This window comes from Saimiri boliviensis, chromosome 19, assembly GCF_048565385.1.
Source record: "Saimiri boliviensis isolate mSaiBol1 chromosome 19, mSaiBol1.pri, whole genome shotgun sequence".
NCBI classification, from domain to species: domain Eukaryota; kingdom Metazoa; phylum Chordata; class Mammalia; order Primates; family Cebidae; genus Saimiri; species Saimiri boliviensis.
In genome coordinates, this window is record NC_133467.1 from 40,244,940 (window position 1) to 40,263,048 (window position 18,109).

Genomic DNA, 18,109 nt, shown 5'->3' on the forward strand with positions numbered 1-18,109 from the left:
CTGACTATATCGCCTGTCTTGTCCAATAACTCACGCTCAGTTTAGTGTCTATGTATGCCTTTGCTCAGGGTCTTCTCCCTGTCTGCAGCACCTATCCTCTCCTTTCTGGTTCATTTTTTGCTTTCTCTTAAAGATCCAACTAGATCACTTGCCTCATAAAGCCCTTCCCGACCCGTCTACAGGGATCCTTCTTCTCCTGAGAACACCTGTAGCACTGATTCAGCAGTCCGTTAAGAACACAGAAATGCATCTCACAGTGTAATTTCTCTTTTAATGTATAGGATTGTTTCCAGCTCCTCAGGTCTGGTGCAGTTCTATCACGATGTAACATGGACCACCCGGACTGCCTGCCCTTCCTGAACAGTCCAGGGCAAGAGCAGCAGTGAGTGATGCTCTGCTTTCCTCGGGTTCACTTTGACCTGAAACAAGTTGCTATCTTCTAAGAATATGTTTGGACCCCAAGAGAACGAGGCCCAGGGGTCTTCATCCCGTACAAATCCTGGACTGTATCAAGGGGAAGGCGTCAGCAGTTCGTGCTCACCCGGCCCATTAGGATCCCGGTCCTCCCCTCCTCTCTTGGGGTTCAGGGGGTTCCTCGAGTCTTCTTGTTCCCACCCAGGCAGGGGGGGCTAGCGTCCAGCTGAGGGTTCTCTCTCCACTGTGCGGGGGTCCGCGCCTGGATGGCCAGAGCATGGACTGGCCCAGCCAGCTCCTCGGCCAGCGCCGCGTGGACCAGCCGGTGTCGTTGTAGGGGGCTAAGCCCCTCGAAACGAGAGCTCACCACGGCCACGCGGAAGTGCGTCTCACTGCCAGGCGGAACCGCGTGGCCACCGCTCTCGTTGCGAAGCTCCAGCACCTCAGGGCTCAGGGCCTGCTCCAACTTCGTGCGAATGGCGGCCTCCACGGGACCCATGGCCCCGGATCCCGCGCTGCCCTGGGACAAACAGACGCGGCCAGCCACGAAGACCAGGCCCGGGACCGGCCGCGCAGTCAGCATCGGCTACGGCAGAGACGCGGAGGCCAGGAGTGAGGGCCAGGGCGATCCGCCTGGTGAGAGCGCAGTGTCAACGACCCAGCCCGCGAGCCCCGCATCCGCGCTACCCCACGCCCGGACACCCACAGCAGCTCCCGTGGGGCGCCCTCCTTAACGCCGCACCGGGAGACCCGAGACACCGCCCCTTTCGTCTACGTCACGTGGTGAATTCGACCTCCCGCTATGGGAATGGAGGGACCCGCGGCTGTTAAAGGCCCGCCCCCGAGGCACGTTCCTTCCCAAGGGGATTTGCAAAGAGTGGGGAAGAGTAGGGCGTGTGCACCTGCGTACTCGTGGTTGGGCCGAAGCCCCTGGGTTCCCTGTGAAGCCCAAGAAGAGCACCTTCTACCTGCCTGACGCTCAGCCTCAGCGACTGCGACTCTCGCTCAGGGTCAGGACCCTGGAAGCTCCGGGAGCAAAACGCAGTCCTGGCGCCCTTCCTGAGGCACGCCGGGAAAGGGAGTCCTCGCTGTGCGTTGGTAGGACCGGCAGGCGCCACGTGGTGCCTTGAGGGCTCATGGGAACTGTAGTCTCGGATTCTCTCCGCCGGTAAGGTCGTCAGAAATTCGGAACCCAGCAAGGCAAAGAAAAAGGGATTTCACGTGCAGTTAGGGTTGGGATTATTAGATCTATTTTATTGCCAATAGATCTTGTAGCTCATCCAGCCCAACTCCTTTATTTTACATGCAAGAAAATAAGGACTGTGTCCCAGACCAGTGCTGGGGACTGGGGACTGGGGACTCAAGTCAGGCTCTGTCTTGAAGGAGTTTGCAGAGAACTGAAGACTAACAAGTGAGCGGACAATTGCAATACTGGGTACTAAGTGCTACGATGAGACTACACAGGCTGCTAATGAGGCCAGTTACCCAGACTCCGCCGGGGCTGGAGAGGTAGAATGGGGGGCCGGCAGGGAAAATTTCTGAGAAGAGTTAGGGGAACAGTCCCGCACAAACAGCATGAAAATCCGTTTCTCAGTCCGTCATAATGAGGTTTCGGCCGTGGTGGCCGCATGTGTAAAGGACAGGAGGAGAGACAACTTTGAGGGAGTCTTTCTTTCTGGTGTACTTAGGGTGGAGCTATGCATGGTCGAACCCTAGGGGCAGATGGTGGTGATGATTAGAGAACTGGGAGAGGAGGAAGGGGCCAGCCCAGCCCGGTTCTTGTAGCGCTTGTTAGACCATTTTGTCTTTACCCTAGAAGTAGTGGGAAAACTACTGAGGCTTGTGGTTTTTGTTTTTGAGACGGAGTTTTGCTCTTGTTACCCAGGCTGGAGTGCAATGGTGTGATGTCGGCTCACCGCCTCCTCGGTTGAAGCAATTCTCCTGCCTCAGCCTCCCCAGTAGCTGGGACTACAGGCGTGTGATTTTTTTGGTATTTTTAGTAGAGACGGGGTTTCAGCATGTTGACCAGGATGGTCTTGATCTCTTGACCTCGTGATCCACTCGCCTCGGCCTCCCAAAGTGCTGGGATTTATAGGCGTGAGCCACCGCGCCTGGCCCGCTACTGAGGTTTTAAGCAGGGATATTAACAGGATGTCATTTTTTCAGGATGAGTCTTAACTTTTAAATTTAATTTTGTATCCTTAATATATTGCAAATTTATATATTTCTAAGTATTTTTTTTCCCAGCTTCTCATTTTGAAAAATGTCAAAGCCACAGAAAAGTTTAATAGTCCAAAGCTTGAATTCAGGAGGTGAAGGTTGCAGTGAGCCAAGATTGCCTCATTGCACTCCAGCCTGGGCAACAGGAGGGAAATTCCATCTCAAAATTCACCACTTTTTACATTTATCTTTATTATATACTTGTACATATATACTCATGTATTTAAGTACTTTATGAATACTTTAAAATGTATTTACATATTTTTTTGGATGAACCATTTGAAAATAAGTTGCAGGCTGGGCGTGGTGGCTCACACCTATAATCCCAGCCCTTTGGGAGGCCGAGGTGGGTGGATCACTTGAGGTTGGGAGTTCAAAACCAGCCTGACCAACATGGAGAAACCCCATCTCTACTAAAAATACAAAATTAGCTGGGCATGGTGGCACATGTGTGTAATCCCAGCTACTTGGGAGGCTGAGGCAGGAGAATCGCTTAAACTGGGGAGTTGGAGGTTGCAGTTAGGTGAGATTGCATCATTGCACTCCAGTCTGGGCAACAAGAGCACAACTCTATCTAAAAAGAAAAAAAAGGGCTGGGCGCGGTGGCTCACGCCTGTAATCCCAGCACTTTGGGAGGCTGAGGCGGGTGGATCACGAGGTCGAGAGATCGAGACCATCCTGGTCAACATGGTGAAACCCCGTCTCTACTAAAAATACAAAAAATTAGCTGGGCATGGTGGCGCGTGCCTGTAATCCCAGCTACTCAGGAGGCTGAGGCAGGAGAATTGCCTGAACCCAGGAGGCGGAGGCTGCAGTGAGCCGAGATCGCGCCATTGCACTCCAGCCTGGGTAACAAGAGCGAAACTCTGTCTCAAAAAAAAAAAAAAAAAAAAAAAGAGAAAAAAAAGAAGAAGAAAAAAAGAAGTTGCAGTTAGCATGACATTTTACCCCTAACTACTCTAACATGTACCTCCTAAGAACAAAGATATTCTCCTACATGACCACAGTACCCTTATCACACTCAAGAAATGTAACATATGACATACACTGTTTTCCATAGCCGTTAGAAAAAATTTAAAACTTCCAGAAATTGGCAAGATTAATACAATGAGCATCCCATTTCCCCAGCCTTCACCTATATTCACTGATAACATTTTGCCAGACTTGGCCTTGTATCTGTCTTTTAATGTGCATATGTATAATAACAATAAGGAAGTAATAACAATTATTTTTGCGAATCACTTGAGTTAGGTATGAAATTATTTTTTTTATAAAACAGAGTTTCACCCTGTCGCCCAGGCTGGAGTGCAGTGGCATCATCTTGGCCTACTGCAACCTCCACCTCTCGGGTTCGAGTGATTCTCCTGCTTCAGCCTCCCGAGTAGCTGGGACTACAGGCTTGTGCCACCACACCTGGCTAAAATTTTTTGTATTTCTAGTAGAGATGGTCTGGAACTCCTGACCTCAAGTGATCCACCGGTCTTGGCCTCCCAAAGTTTTGGGATTACAGTCATGAGCCACTGCACCCAGCCACAAAATGATTTACACTTACTTGCTATGTACTTTCAATGTATATCTCCTAAGAACAAGGACATTTTCATATATATCCATGATAGCATTACCACATCCAAGACATTTAACATTCATACAATACTATAATCACATTCAGATTTCCCCAAGTGTCTCATTGGTGTCTACTACAGTTTGAATATGTCCCCTCCATAATATGTCCCCTCCAGAATAAAAATTAATCCATTGTGTTGGTATTAAGTGGTGGGGCCTTTAGGAGGCAATAAGGCTATGAGGGCTCCACTTTCAACAACGCATTAATGCCTTTTCAAAGAGCTCAAGGAGGCAAGTTGACCCCTTCTGTCCCTTCTGCCGTGTAAGGACACCTCAATGGCCCATCTATGAGGAACTGGCCTTTACTAGATAGCAAACCAGTCAGTGCCATAACCTTGGACTTCCCAGCCTTCAGAACTGTGAGAAAATAACATTTCTGTTTCTAAATTATCCAGTCAGTGGTGTTTTGTAATATCAGCACAGTCTAAGACAGTCTAAATAAACATGATAAATGTTTACTTTTCAGAAATCAATCAAGGATGGTGCATTGCATTTAGCTGATTTCAAGTTTGTATTCTGCAAAGATCATTGGCTTCAGGGTGGAGAATGGATTGTAAAGGAGGCAAGAGTGGAAGCAGGGAGGCAAGTCGGGAGGTTACTGTAGCAGTCTAGGTGAGAGGTGATGCTGACTTGGACCAAGGCGGGGTGGTGGTGGTGGAAATGGAGAGATATTGTGGCTACAAGATGTGTATTATGAAAGCAAAACCTATAGGGTTTGGTAATGGCTTGGTTATGGAAGGGAAAATGTCAAGGTTTGTGCATCTAAAGTTAAAAAAGTTCAGATAATTCCTGTATATCCTTTATCCTGATTCCTAGATTACCCACATATTAACCATTTACCATGTTTGCTTTATTTGTATGTATCTATCTACATGTATATAATTATTTTCTGAACTATTTCGAGACGAAGTTTCAGAGATAAAGCCCATGAAACTCTACCTGTGATGGTTAATTTTAATGTGCCATCTTCTAGACAATTGGTGCTCAGATAGTTGGCCAAATACGGGTGTTTCTCTGAGGGTATTTGGAATAAGATTAACATTTGAATTGATAGATTGAATAAAGTACATTGCCCTCCCTAATGTGGATGGGCCCTATCCAACCAGTTGAAAGCCTGAATGGAACCAAAAAGACTGACCCTCTCCTGAGTGAGACAGACTTTCTTCTGCCTGATTGCTTTGAGACTGGGAAGTTGGCTCTTTCCAGTCTTAGACTCAGAAGGAAACATTGGCTCCCCCTGGGGCTTAGACTCAGCCTTTGGACTGGAACTACACCATTGGTGCTCAGGCCTTCAGACCCAGCTCTCCTGGGTCTCCAGCTTGCCAGCTTACCCTGAAGATGTTGGGGATCTTGGGACTTATTAGCTTCCATAATCAAGAGGCCACTTCTTTATAATAAAACTATTTATCAATCTACCTATCTACTATTTGTTCTGGTTCCCTGGAGAATCCTGACTAATGTATATTTACTTAAAAAAGAAAGACATTTTCCAACATAACCAGAATATAATTGTCAGACTCTAGAAATTAACACAGATGCAGTATTATTATCTAATCTACAGACCTTATTCAAAATTTGCCAATTATTCCACTACTGTTCTATATATAAAATGGAAACAATTTTTTTTTTTTTTTCTGGCCCAGGATCCAATCTAGGATCACGTTACACTCAGCTGTTACGTCTCTTTGTTCTCCATTAATTTGGAATAGTTTCCTGGATTTTCTTTGTCTTTCATGATTTTGGCATTTTTGAAGAGTGCAGAGATTTATTTTGTAGAATGTCTCTCAGCGTGGGTCTGTCTGATGTTTCTTTTATGATTAAGATTTAACATATGCATTTTCGGCCAGAATACCACAGAGGTAATGTTGAATTCTTCTCTGTGAACTTTATCAGGGCATGTGATCTTTACTTTTCTTATTACTAGTGATAATTCTGATCACTTGATTAAGATGGCATCTGTCAGGCTTTTCCACTGTAAAAATTTTTTTCTGTCTGTAATTGTGGAAGATACTTTAAGTCTATCTATTTTCCCCATTAAGCTTTTCCCCGCTAATTTTAGCACCTGAGAAGTATATTTGAGACATCTCTTAGTTAGGGGTTGTTGAAGAAGAAATGAGATCATGGGGGTGGGGCTGGGGGGCGGGGCTAGAGGTTGGTTTGTGATCACGTGGGGGAGATCCTAAGAATCATAACGTCTAGGCCGGGCACGGTGGCTCAAGCCTGTAATCCCAGCACTTTGGGAGGCCGAGGCGGGTGGATCACGAGGTCAAGAGATCGAGACCATCCCGGTCAACATGGTGAAACTCCGTCTCTACTAAAAATACAAAAAATAGCTGGGCATGGTGGCGCGTGCCTGTCATCCCAGCTACTCAGGAGGCTGAGGCAGGAGAATTGCCTGAGCCCAGGAGGCGGAGGTTGCGGTGAGCCGAGATCGCGCCATTGCACTCCAGCCTGGGTAACAAGAGCGAAACTCCGTCTAAAAAAAAAAAAAAAAAAAAAAAATACTCATCTGTAACATGAGGACTGGGATGGTACTCATTGCTTCCCCCATGTTGACTACTTCAATATTTCTTCATATTTAAAAATTAACTTGTGCTTACTGAGGTCTAATTTACATATACGAGATTTATAAATCTAGGTTGGGCGTGGTGGCTCACGCCTGTAATCCCAACACTTTGGGGGCCCAAGGAAGGTGAATCGCTTGAGGTCAGGAGTTCGAGACTAGCCTGGCTAATGTGGCGAAAGTCTGTCTCTACTAAAAGTACAAAAAAATTAGCCAGGCATGGTGGCACATGCTTGTAATCCCAGCTACTTGGGAGGCTGAGGCAGGAGAATTGCTTGAACCTGGGAGGTAGAGGTTGCAGTGAGCCAAGATTGCACCACTGTTCTCCAGCCTGAGTGCCTGGGAGATAGAGCAAGACTCCGTCTCAACAAAACAAAATAAAACAAAAGCAAAAACAAACAAAAAACTACAAATCTTAAATGTACAGTTGAATTTTACATACGAATATGCTTATATCAAGACATAGAAAATTCCCAGCACCTCAGAAGGCTCCCAGGGAAGTCAGTATTACCCTGCCATAGGTAATCATTATTCTCATTATTTTAACCTTTATCACCATAGATTACTTTGTTTGTTTGTTTCTGAGACAGAGTCTCGCTCTGTTGCCCAGCCTGGAGTGCAATGGTCTGATCTTGTCTCACTGCAACCTCCTCCTCCTGGGTTCAAGGATTCTCCTGCCTCAGCCTCCTGAGTAGGTGGGACTACAGGTGCATGCCATCACATCCAGCTAATTTTTTGTATTTTTAGTAGAGATGGGGTTTCACCATGTTGGCCAGGCTGGTCTCGAACTCCTGACCTCAGGTGATCTACCTGCCTCGGCCTCTCAAAGTGCTGGGATTACAGGTGTGAGCCACCATACTTGGCCCATCGATTACTTTTACCTGTTACTTTTACCTGATCCTTAGAGGCTAGGAACTTCATATAGATAGGATCACACAGTATGAATTCATTTGTCTTCTTTTGTTCAACGTTGTCTGTGAATTTCAGCCATGCGGGGTAATTTGTTACCCACAGTAATTTGTTCATTTTCATTGTTGTATAGTATTGTAATACATTAATATACTACAATCTTGTACATGCTTTTTTGTTGGACGTAAATATGCATTTGCTTGGTATATATCCAGGAGTGGAATTACTGGATCATAGGATAAACCCAAGTTTATTTTTGAACCAATGAATTCAGAGTTTTTGGGATGCCTCTCCTTGTTGGTGCCAGGTACTGTTCTAAATGTTTATGGTCATGAACTTTTTAAATTCTTGCAACAACCCCATAAAGTGGCTACTATTATCACTCTGCTTTACCAGTGAGGAAGCAGTGATCCTTAGAGGCTAGGAAACCTGACAGTGGTTACAGGTCTGATAAACAAACCCAGAGTCAGGCTGCAGAGTTTGGACTTCTAATCATGAAGCAATTCTGCCTCTGTGTTTAAGTTAGAGTCCTCCAGAGAAACAGAACTAAGAAGACATATTTAGATCTAGAGAAAGGATTATTATGAAGGATTGGCTCAATTGATTATGAGGGCTGAGAAGATCCATGATCTGCTGTCTGCAAGCTAGAGAATGAGGAAAGTCAGTGGCATTGTTCCAGTGCAAATCGGAAGATCAGAGAACCAGGGGAGCCAAGGGCATAAGTCCTAGTCTGAGTCCAAAGGCCTAAGGACATGGCACTGATGATGTGAGTCCTGGTCTGAGTCTGAAGGCCCCAGAACCAGAAGCTGCAGTGTTAAAGGACAGGAGACCATGGATGCCCCGGCTTAACGGAGAGCAAATTTCCCCTTCCTCTGTCATTTTGTTCTTTGTTACAGCCCTTAATGCACTGAATGACGTCCATTTGACTTGGTAAGGGAGATCCTCTTTACTCAGTCTACTGATTCAAATGCTAATCTCGCCCTCTCTCTCTTTTTTTTTTTTTTGAGACACAGTTTCCGCTCTTGTTGCCCAGGCTGGAGTGCAATGGCATGATCTCAGCTCACTGTAATCTTTGCCTCCCGGGTTCAAGTGATTCTCCTGTCTCAGCCTCCTGAGTAGCTGGGATTACAGGCATGCGCCACGACGCCTGGCTAATTTTTGTATTTTTAGTAGAGATGGGGTTTTGCCACATTGGCCAGGCTGGTCTCAAACTCCTGACCTCAGGTGATCCGCCTGTCTCAGACTCCCAAAGTAATCCATGCCTGGGATTACAGGCATGAGTCACCACGCCCGGCCTCAAATGCTAATCTCTTTCAGAAATACCCAGAAAATGTTTTACTAGCTGTTGGGCCAGGCAAGTTGACTCAAAATGAACCATTGTAGCCTCCTAATCTAGCTGCGAGGCCTCTGAGGTTCCCCAGCCCTCTACTTGGTTATTTACATTTATTTTCCTTTATTCCAACAACTCCATTATGGTAGGGCATGTTATTTTTAACTGACGAGTTTCTATTATATCTTCCATCATTCTGTTTACCATCGTCTACTATTTATGGTTATCATTTGGAGAGTGGTTGTTGACTAAACATTTTAGAAAAGAAAATGCTAATTTTCTAAGAGTATTGTTTTACTGTTTCATTTATTCATGCCAAAAACATTTAAGGAAACTATGAAAGGCCAGGTAGAAGGAATCAAGAAGTCTTGATTCAAATCAGAGGAAGACATGATCCTTCTTTGGAAGTGGTTACAGAAAGGAGATTAAAACACAGCACAGGCTGGGTGAGGCGGCTCACTCCTGTAATCCCACCACTTTGGGAGGCTGAGGCAGGTGGATCACCTGAGGTCAGGAGTTCAAGACCAGCCTGGCCAACATGGTAAAACCCCATTTCTAATAAAAATAGAAAAAAAATTTGCCAGGTATGGTGGCATATGCCTGTCATTCCAGCAACTTGGGAGGCTGAGGCAGGAGGATCTCTTGAACCTGGCAGGCAGAGGTTGCAGTAGGCAGAGATCGTGCCATTGCACTCCAGTCTGGGAGACAGAGTGAAACACCAATTCAAAAAAAAAAGCAGTACAGAATGGTGAGTGCTGTCACCAGGATATGAACAAAGAGATGTGGGCACAACAAGGTTATATGCATGGGAGGAGGGAAGTTTTCATCTAATAATTCTTTCTTTCTTTTTTGTACAGAAGAAACAATGACTGGATAAATTAAATGACTTCATTAAGCCCAGCATCTTGTTAGTGAGAGTGTGAAAGACATGGTGAAGAGCATGTTCTTTGAATCAGGCAGACCTAGGTTCTAATCATGTGGCTGTGTGAACTTCAGCAATTTTTTTTTTTTGAGACGGAGTCTTGCTCTGCTGCCCAGGCTGGAGTGCTGTGGCACTGTTTCAGCTCACTGCAACCTCTGCCTTCTGCCCTCAAGTGATCCTTCAACCTCAGCCTCCCAAGTAGCTGAGACCACAGGTCACAGGTGTGTGCCCCACCACACTCAGCTAATTTTAATATATTTTTTGTAGAGATGGGGTTATGCCATGTTGCTCATGCTGGTCTCAAACTCCTGGGCTCAAGTCATCTGCCTCGGCCTCCCAAAATGCCAGGATTACAGGGGTCAGCCACTGCACCTGGCCCAGTAATTGTTTTAATCCCTGTGAGCTTCGGTTTATTAGTGAGGCACGTAATTTTATCTACTTTGTAGGCAGTCACTGTTGTAGGGTTTATCACATTAGTAGGGTTTCAACATAATCTCTTTTTCTTTCACCCTTCCTCATGGCACAGAGCACTGTGATAGAAGTAAAAAAGAAATCAGAGGCCGGGCATGGTGGCTCATGCCTGTAATCCAAGCACTTTGGAGGCCAAGGCGGGCGGATCACCTGAGGTTGGGAGTTCAAGACCAGCCTGACCAACATGGTGAAACCCTGTCTTTAAAAAAAAAAAAAGAAATCAGAGGTCAAGGCCGGGCGCCGTGGCTCATACCTGTAATCCCAGAACTTTGAGAGTTTAAGACCAGCCTGGCCAATATGGCAAAACCCTATTTCTACTGAAAATACAAAAATTAGCTTGGTGTGGTGGCGCATGCTTGTAATCCCAGCTACTTTGTTGGCTGAGGCACGAGAATCACTTGAACCCAAGAAGCCGAGGTTGCAGTGAGCTGAGATCCTGCCACTGCACTCCATCCTGGGTGACAAAGCGAGACTCTGTCTGAAAAACAAGAAAAAGAAAAAAAAAAAAACAAGAAAAAAAGAAATCAGAGGTCAGAGAAAGGAAGGTCAGCTGGCTCCCAAGCAGGGCGTTACAGGGTGCCAGGACTGTGGTGGGGTCCCTTATCACTGAGGTTTTGTTCTCAGCCCTTTAGGTCTGAAAAGTTGACACTATTAGAACTTCCAGGACTGACTGGCTTCTTGGGGAGGGACCCATGCTAACAAAATACACATGAAATTTATGAATAGCCCATAATGCAAATTCATTGTATTCTATGATGAGTATCTTTATTTATTTTTTTGAGATGGAATATCACCCTAGTCTCCCAGGTTGAAGTGCAATGGCGTGGTCTTGGCTCACTGCAACCTCTGCCTCCTGGGTTCAGGTGATTCTCCTGCCTCAGCCTCCCGAGTAGCTGGGATTACAGGCATGGGCCACCATGCCTGGCTAATTTTTTGTATCTTTAGTAGAGATGGGGTTTCACCATCTTGGCCAGGCTGGTCTCAAACTCCTGACTTCATGACCTGCCTGCCTTGGCCTCCCAAAGTGCTGGGATCACAGGCGTGAGCCACTGTGCTGGGCCTGATGAACATCTTTCTATAACTGGCTCCCCCCACTTCAGTCTTATGTTTTTATCTTGGAACAGATAATCAGAAAGTTTTTAATTAGGCATAGAATCTGAATGAAGGAATTTGGATAGTCTTCAGAAATATTTCATCTAGGCTGTGAGAAAAGGTTGATGCTTTTATAATCAAGGACCCTGCTCTGGAAGGCCAAACTTTGCCTTTGCCAGATACATTTTAGTGTTGGTGAAAACACAACATATTACTACTAGCATTGCCACCTGTTTGAACTCTACGTGGACTGCACCTTTCTGTTAACATTCATCTTCTCAAATGATACAATCAATTGGATTAGAAGTATCTTAGGTCACCTCTGACTGGACTTTGATGTTTCCCAAATCTACACCAGCATCCTTACCAGGAGTCATCTTTATACATAGCTGATATTAACTAATTTAACTCTCAGGGTTCACCAGATTTCTTCCATTTTCTGGAGGCATTTAATCACAGACGTGTTTGTACTACTTTCATATATACCCGTCACCCGATATACCCGTCACCCGATAGCACACATCCAATAAATGCCAGTTGAATAAAGGTGAGGATAAAGGAGAAAATATCAGAAAAGGTCTCAGAGAATAAGAGTTATGTCTGTTCTTTTCTGGCCGGGTGCAGTGGCTCATGCCTGTAATCCCAGCACTTTGGGAGGTTGAGGCGGGCAGATCATTTGAGGTCAGGAGTTTGAGACCAGCCTGGCCAACATGGTAAAACCCCATCTCTACTAAAAATACAAAAATTAGCCGGGCGTGGTGATGGGCGCCTGTAATCCCAGCTACTCCTGAGGCTGAGGTGGGAGGATCACTGGAACACGGGTGGGTGGGGGCAGGGTGGAGGAGGTGGTGGTGGAGGTGGCAGGGAGCTGAGATAGCACTCTAGCCTGGGCGACAGAGTGAGACTCCGCCTCAGAAAACAAAAAAACAGTCTTTTTTTTCCTCTCTCGAATTCTACCCGTCCTTAAGGGGTACTAAGGAAAGGGATGATGTGGGCGATGTCGAACTCCCAGAGATAGGAAGTTGAGGAGGAAGAAACACAAGAGCTTGCAGGTTCATCTGTTATATGGGATAAAAGAAAAGAAAACAAAACAAAACAGCTTTCAGGAAAGATTTCTAAGGCCGCTGAAGTCACACCACCGATGAGTGCCTGACGGCAAAGTGACCCTTTCCTGGCTGTTGCTGAAATCTGAGGGATGATGATGAGGTGGGCAAGGAAACATGGAGAAAACGTCTGAAGGCTTGTTAAGGAAGCAACCCACTGCACATGCTGGGACGAAGGGAAGAGTCGAGTGGATTTCAGCTTAGGTGTCTGTAAGTATGTTGGTGCATTTCAGGAGACGACGGCAGAGGGGAGGTGGTTTGCGTTCGCGTTTGGATAGGCTGAGGTTGAGTTTGAGGTGCTGGTTGGGACAAGTAGGTTGAAGAATTCAGTGAGTAGTCGGGTATAAAGGGGTCTGAGCTTCTGAAACAAATCTGGATGTTAGTTGCAAGTATAGAAACGGGTTAAGACTCTGGGATAAAATTGGAGCTAGGGATGCAGAGTCCGGCTGGACTCGCAGATTTAGAGATGGGCAGTGGAACGGGGAGCAGGATAAGAAAAGTCGGCGAGGTCAGAAAAAAGGAGGCGACATTTTGAAAGCCAAGGGAGCAGGTTTCAAGGCCGCCTCCTGGAGGTCAAGAGGAGGGTGACAAATCGACCGTAGCTTCGGTCAAACCGCGTTCCGAGGAGTGCAGGCGCCTGGGGGCGGAGCAGAGGCTGGCCGCTGCCGGCGGCTACATGGAGGGCGAGAATGGAGGCAGCCTTAATGGTACCTGTATTTTTAAAGGGAATTTGGCGGTGACGAGACAGAAAGGACGGGACTTGGTACTTCATAGCTCAGGGGGATAATCAGCTTCAGAATCCCCTACTCTTGCGTGAGTCACTCTCCGTCTACGCGTGTCTTCTGCAGACCCTCGGGGGGTCCATCCTGGGATCTGCCGACTGTAACCTGGGGACAAATAAAACAAAGCCCACAGTGCCACTCGGTAAAAAAAAAGACCAGCGTTTTGTTTGAAAGCCTACTGTCTTTAAAGGTCCTGGCATGCAAATGAGGGGCTTTAATGTGGCTCTCAGCGATTGGTAGATACTGACAAAATCCGTCATTTCCTCTCCGCGCAGGATGCAAACCGAGCGGCGGCTCTCTGCGTCCCTATTGGCTGTTGGATACCGCTCCGCTTTCAGCCAATCAAACGGCTTCCCTTCACCCCTCCCCGTGGCTCTTATAAATGACATCAAATTGGTTATCCCTTCCACATTCTTCTCCTTGAAAAAGAAGCCGTGACTGCAATTTTAGCCGTAATGTCGGGACGCGGAAAGCAAGGAGGCAAGGCCCGCGCCAAGGCCAAGTCGCGCTCGTCCCGCGCTGGCCTGCAGTTCCCGGTGGGGCGAGTGCACCGCCTGCTGCGCAAAGGCAACTACGCGGAGCGGGTGGGGGCCGGCGCCCCGGTGTACCTGGCAGCGGTCCTGGAGTACCTGACCGCCGAGATCCTGGAGCTGGCGGGCAACGCGGCTCGGGACAACAAGAAGACGCGCATCATCCCTCGCCATCTGCAGCTGGCTGTGAGGAATGACGAAGAGCTCAACAAGTTACTCGGGGGTGTCACCATTGCCCAGGGCGGCGTCTTGCCCAATATCCAGGCTGTCCTGTTGCCCAAGAAAACGGAGAGTCACAAGCCTGGCAAGAACAAGTAATTAAGAGGCTTGACACCATACCCACTCACCCCAAAGGCTCTTTTAAGAGCCACCAAAGTGTCCGATGAAGGGCTGATAACGAAACAGCGCGTTAGCTCTTTTTTTGAAAACTTGGGTGGCTCTAAAAAGAGCCTTTGGTCTTTGGTTTGTCTGCATCTATTTGCTTTTGGCTTTGTGGCTTTCGGTTTTCTTTGGTAACAGAACGGCCTGGATGTTGGGCAACACGCCGCCCTGGGCGATGGTGACTTTGCCCAGCAGCTTGTTCAGCTCCTCGTCGTTGCGGATGGCCAGCTGCAGGTGACGGGGGATGATGCGCGTCTTCTTGTTGTCCCGAGCCGCGTTGCCCGCCAGCTCCAGGATCTCGGCGGTCAGGTACTCCAGGACCGCCGCCATGTAGACGGGCGCGCCGGCCCCCACCCGCTCCGCGTAGTTGCCTTTGCGCAGCAGGCGGTGCACTCGCCCCACCGGGAACTGCAGGCCAGCGCGGGACGAGCGCGACTTGGCCTTGGCGCGGGCCTTGCCTCCTTGCTTGCCACGACCAGACATGACTAAGACCAAGACTAAACGCAGACAAAGCTCAGACCCTCGCAACAAAATAAGATTGAAAGCGCACCAAGAAGAAAGCCTTTATAAGCTTTCTTAGGGGTGGGGTCAAGGACGAGTTTTTCATTGGTCCTAATTTGGCTTCAGAACGGGCCAATCAAGTCAAGAGTCGGTGTCGTGACGTAGACGTTGCTGAAAACGCAAGGTCTGCACACGGACCAATGGCAGTGAGTGAGTTTCGGAGCCCTAATTTGCATAAGGTGGTTATAAAAGGATCAGGCCCGCCCATTCTCTTACTTCTTTTCTTAGCCAAGTCGCGTTGGTACTGTGTCTTACCATGCCTGAACCGGCTAAATCCGCTCCTGCTCCCAAGAAGGGCTCTAAGAAAGCCGTCACCAAAGCCCAGAAGAAGGACGGCAAGAAGCGCAAGCGCAGCCGCAAGGAGAGCTACTCCATCTACGTGTACAAGGTGCTGAAGCAGGTCCACCCCGACACCGGCATCTCGTCCAAAGCCATGGGCATCATGAACTCCTTCGTCAACGACATCTTCGAGCGCATCGCGGGGGAGGCGTCCCGCCTGGCGCACTACAACAAGCGCTCCACCATCACGTCCCGCGAGATCCAGACGGCCGTGCGCCTGCTGCTGCCCGGCGAGCTGGCCAAGCACGCCGTGTCCGAGGGCACCAAGGCGGTCACCAAGTACACCAGCTCCAAGTGAGTCCCTGCCGGGACCTGGCGCTCGCTCGCTCGAGTCGCCGGCTGCTTGACTCCAAAGGCTCTTTTCAGAGCCACCCACCTAATCACTAGAAAAGAGCTTGTTCACTTATTCCCTTAGTTCTTCCTCACAAAGTAAGTTGTTTTAGCGTAAAGGTCATAGGAAATAGCACACGTTGCTTAATCATTTGGAACTCGAGGTCCCCGGTGCATGATTGGATTTGCTTTTGAGTCTAGAGCGTGTCTTTATTCATTGTGCTGCTTTAGCTTTCCCAGGAGTCCGTTCTCATTTAGGATTTTGGGAATCTGACTCTGCCCGCCCCCACCCCCGCCTCACACACTGGCGCCCTGGTGGCTTCGTTGGGTCTGTTTCATCATTCCAAAACGAAGTGGCCGAGTTCGGCTGTCACTTAACTCTGGGACACAATTCAGTCCGGGTTCCGCAAACACTGCGTGACAGTTCTGTATGACTGAAGCTTCGCAGCAGCTTTTGTGTCCGGTCACCAGTTCTGCCCTGGGATGCGGCCTCCTGTGGATGCCAGCCGTTCTGTGTACCTTGGACGAAGCCCGCGCAGCCGGGTCCCGGCCTTTTCCTGATTGGGCGACATGACTGTTCAAAATTCTGCGCCACTTTCTAATTTGTAGATTTCAGTTTCCGTGGTTCACTTTGAGACTTTGAGATTCCTAGTTCTAGGTTTGTGGATAATTTTTGCGTTTAATGGTGTCTGCTTTAAATGGTAACGTTACGGCCCCGGGTCACTGCAAGACACAATGTAGATATGAGCTCAGAAGTCACCTCTCAAGAGACCTCCTACGTCATCCACTCAGGAATTCGCGCCTCTCATAGTTCCCGCTCTCGTTTTATCTGCCTCGTAGCAGCTGTCTGAAATTGGCTCGTCTGTTTTCTCGTTTATGGCATTCTCAAGCCCTCGACAGACCGGATGGTCTGGTTCTCCCGTGCATCTCCAGCTCCAGTCACAGTCTGGCACATTATGGACACTTACTTAGATACTACATATTGAATTAATATTGTTGGGTTAATTTTTCCATCCCATCTTTTTTTTTAAATCGCTTCTGTGGATGGATGATGGGTGCTGTTCATTTCCGTTAGATGTATGTGAAGGCACGGTGAAAATGGAAATGTTTTTGGAGCTACTCCCTCAAATGTATCCTTAGTCACCTCAGTGCAGCAGCTGGGAGGGGGCCGTGTTAAGATTCTTTTTGCATCAAAGAGGAGGTGGCAATGGTAGTTCCACCCTAGTGCTTCCCAGTTTAGCCTAACCTCCTTTGGATTTTTATCAAATTCAGCGTGTTGGTCATTGGAAAGAGCCTTTTTCCTTCTTTTCTTACTCTCCTGTCTTGGTGTTCCCTTCTTAAAAGAGAGGAGCTTTTTTTTTTTTTTTTTTGAGACAGTTTCACTCTTGTTACCCAGGCTGGAGTGCAGTGGCGCCATCTCGGCTCACTGCAACCTCCGCCTTCCGGATTCAAGTGATTCTCCTGCCTCAGCCTCCTGAGTAGCTGGGATTACAGGCGTCCGCCACCATGCCCAGCTAATTTTTTGTATTTTTAGTAGAGACGGTGTTTCACCATGTTGACCAGGATGGTCTCGATCTCTTGACCTCGTGATCCACCCACCTCGGCCTCCCAAAGTGCTGGGATTACAGGCGTTAGCCACCGCGCCTGGCCGGAGAGGAGCTTTTAATTTGCACTCACCACCTCGTTTGGTTTTCAGGAGACCATTCAAGATAGGCAGGACTACAAAGTTAATTTTTTTCTTTTTTTTTTTTTTTTTACAAATGAGGCCAAGAGAAGCTTCATTGGTCCACGGTCATGCAGCTCATACTGTCTACCTTTGTATTCTCAGATGCAGGACAATTGCATTTTAGTTTTATTTTGTGGAAGTGCAGAATATTTACTCTTTCTTTCAAACCCTTGATTCTGCCGAGGAAGACACTGATGGTTTGATGAGTGATTCAACTCTGCTTTTGGCTAAGGGCTTTTGGAGTTGATTGCAGGGGTTTGATGAATCCAAATGAGCTCTAGACATGATCACAGACTGAATAAATCTTAATTGTCTCCTACATGTGTGTTTTCAAATATGTGTAGATGTTATTGTTATTAATAAAGTTGCCAGTTAATTTAAAGTCTTTGCTGAATTCTTTTCTCTACAGTATATTTTCTCAATGAATGAGATTAACAGATACAACTTCCACTGGCTCTGTAGAAAAGCTTGGGTGTCTCCGAGCTGGGGGATGACTGTTTACAAGCCACTAGCCAAACTGCTGCCCCAGAGGTGCATTGGGACTTAAATAGTCTCTTAGAAGGTCACTGTTGGCTGGGTGCGGTGGCTCATGCCTATAATCCCAGCACTTTGGGAGGCCGAGGCAGGTGTATCACAAGGTCAGGAGTTTGAGACCAGCCTGACCAACATGATGAAAACCCATCTCTATTAAAAAAAATTTTTTTTTTTTTTTTTGAGACGGAGTTTCGCTCTTGTTGCCCAGGCTGGAGTGCAATGGCGCGATCTCGGCTCACCGCAACCTCCGCCTCCTGGGTTCAGGCAATTCTCCTGCCT

General features: G+C 47.5%; 4 protein-coding genes across 9 annotated transcripts; 2 read left to right on the top strand and 2 right to left on the bottom strand.

The window, feature by feature from the left end:
- Positions 1-251: 251 nt before the first annotated feature.
- BOLA1 (bolA family member 1) lies at positions 252-1,497 on the bottom strand. 6 transcript variants are annotated; one of them, XM_003941986.4, is made up of 2 exons: positions 1,387-1,497; positions 252-1,047 (listed from the first exon to the last, which is right to left on the bottom strand). In XM_003941986.4, exon 2 carries the CDS (start codon positions 995-997, stop codon positions 584-586), a length of 414 nt encoding a protein of 137 aa, XP_003942035.1. In that variant the 5' UTR covers positions 998-1,047; positions 1,387-1,497; the 3' UTR covers positions 252-583. The 6 variants fall into 6 exon arrangements, with proteins under 6 accessions (XP_003942035.1, XP_010328071.1, XP_010328069.1 ...); XM_010329769.3 differs by having other exon boundaries at positions 252-1,000; positions 1,383-1,497; XM_010329767.3 differs by having other exon boundaries at positions 1,383-1,497.
- Positions 1,498-12,428: 10,931 nt separating this feature from the next.
- H2AC21 (H2A clustered histone 21) lies at positions 12,429-14,414 on the top strand. The gene is made up of 2 exons (XM_003941982.3): positions 12,429-12,857; positions 13,705-14,414. Exon 2 carries the CDS (start codon positions 13,885-13,887, stop codon positions 14,275-14,277), a length of 393 nt encoding a protein of 130 aa, XP_003942031.1. The 5' UTR covers positions 12,429-12,857; positions 13,705-13,884; the 3' UTR covers positions 14,278-14,414.
- H2AC20 (H2A clustered histone 20) lies at positions 14,335-14,881 on the bottom strand. The gene has a single exon (XM_003941983.4). The coding sequence runs from the start codon at positions 14,821-14,823 to the stop codon at positions 14,434-14,436; it is 390 nt and encodes a 129-aa protein (XP_003942032.1). The 5' UTR covers positions 14,824-14,881; the 3' UTR covers positions 14,335-14,433.
- A 211-nt stretch (positions 14,882-15,092) lies between these two features.
- On the top strand, positions 15,093-17,615 carry H2BC21 (H2B clustered histone 21). The gene has a single exon (XM_010329770.3). It carries the CDS (start codon positions 15,158-15,160, stop codon positions 15,536-15,538), a length of 381 nt encoding a protein of 126 aa, XP_010328072.1. The 5' UTR covers positions 15,093-15,157; the 3' UTR covers positions 15,539-17,615.
- Positions 17,616-18,109: the final 494 nt, after the last annotated feature.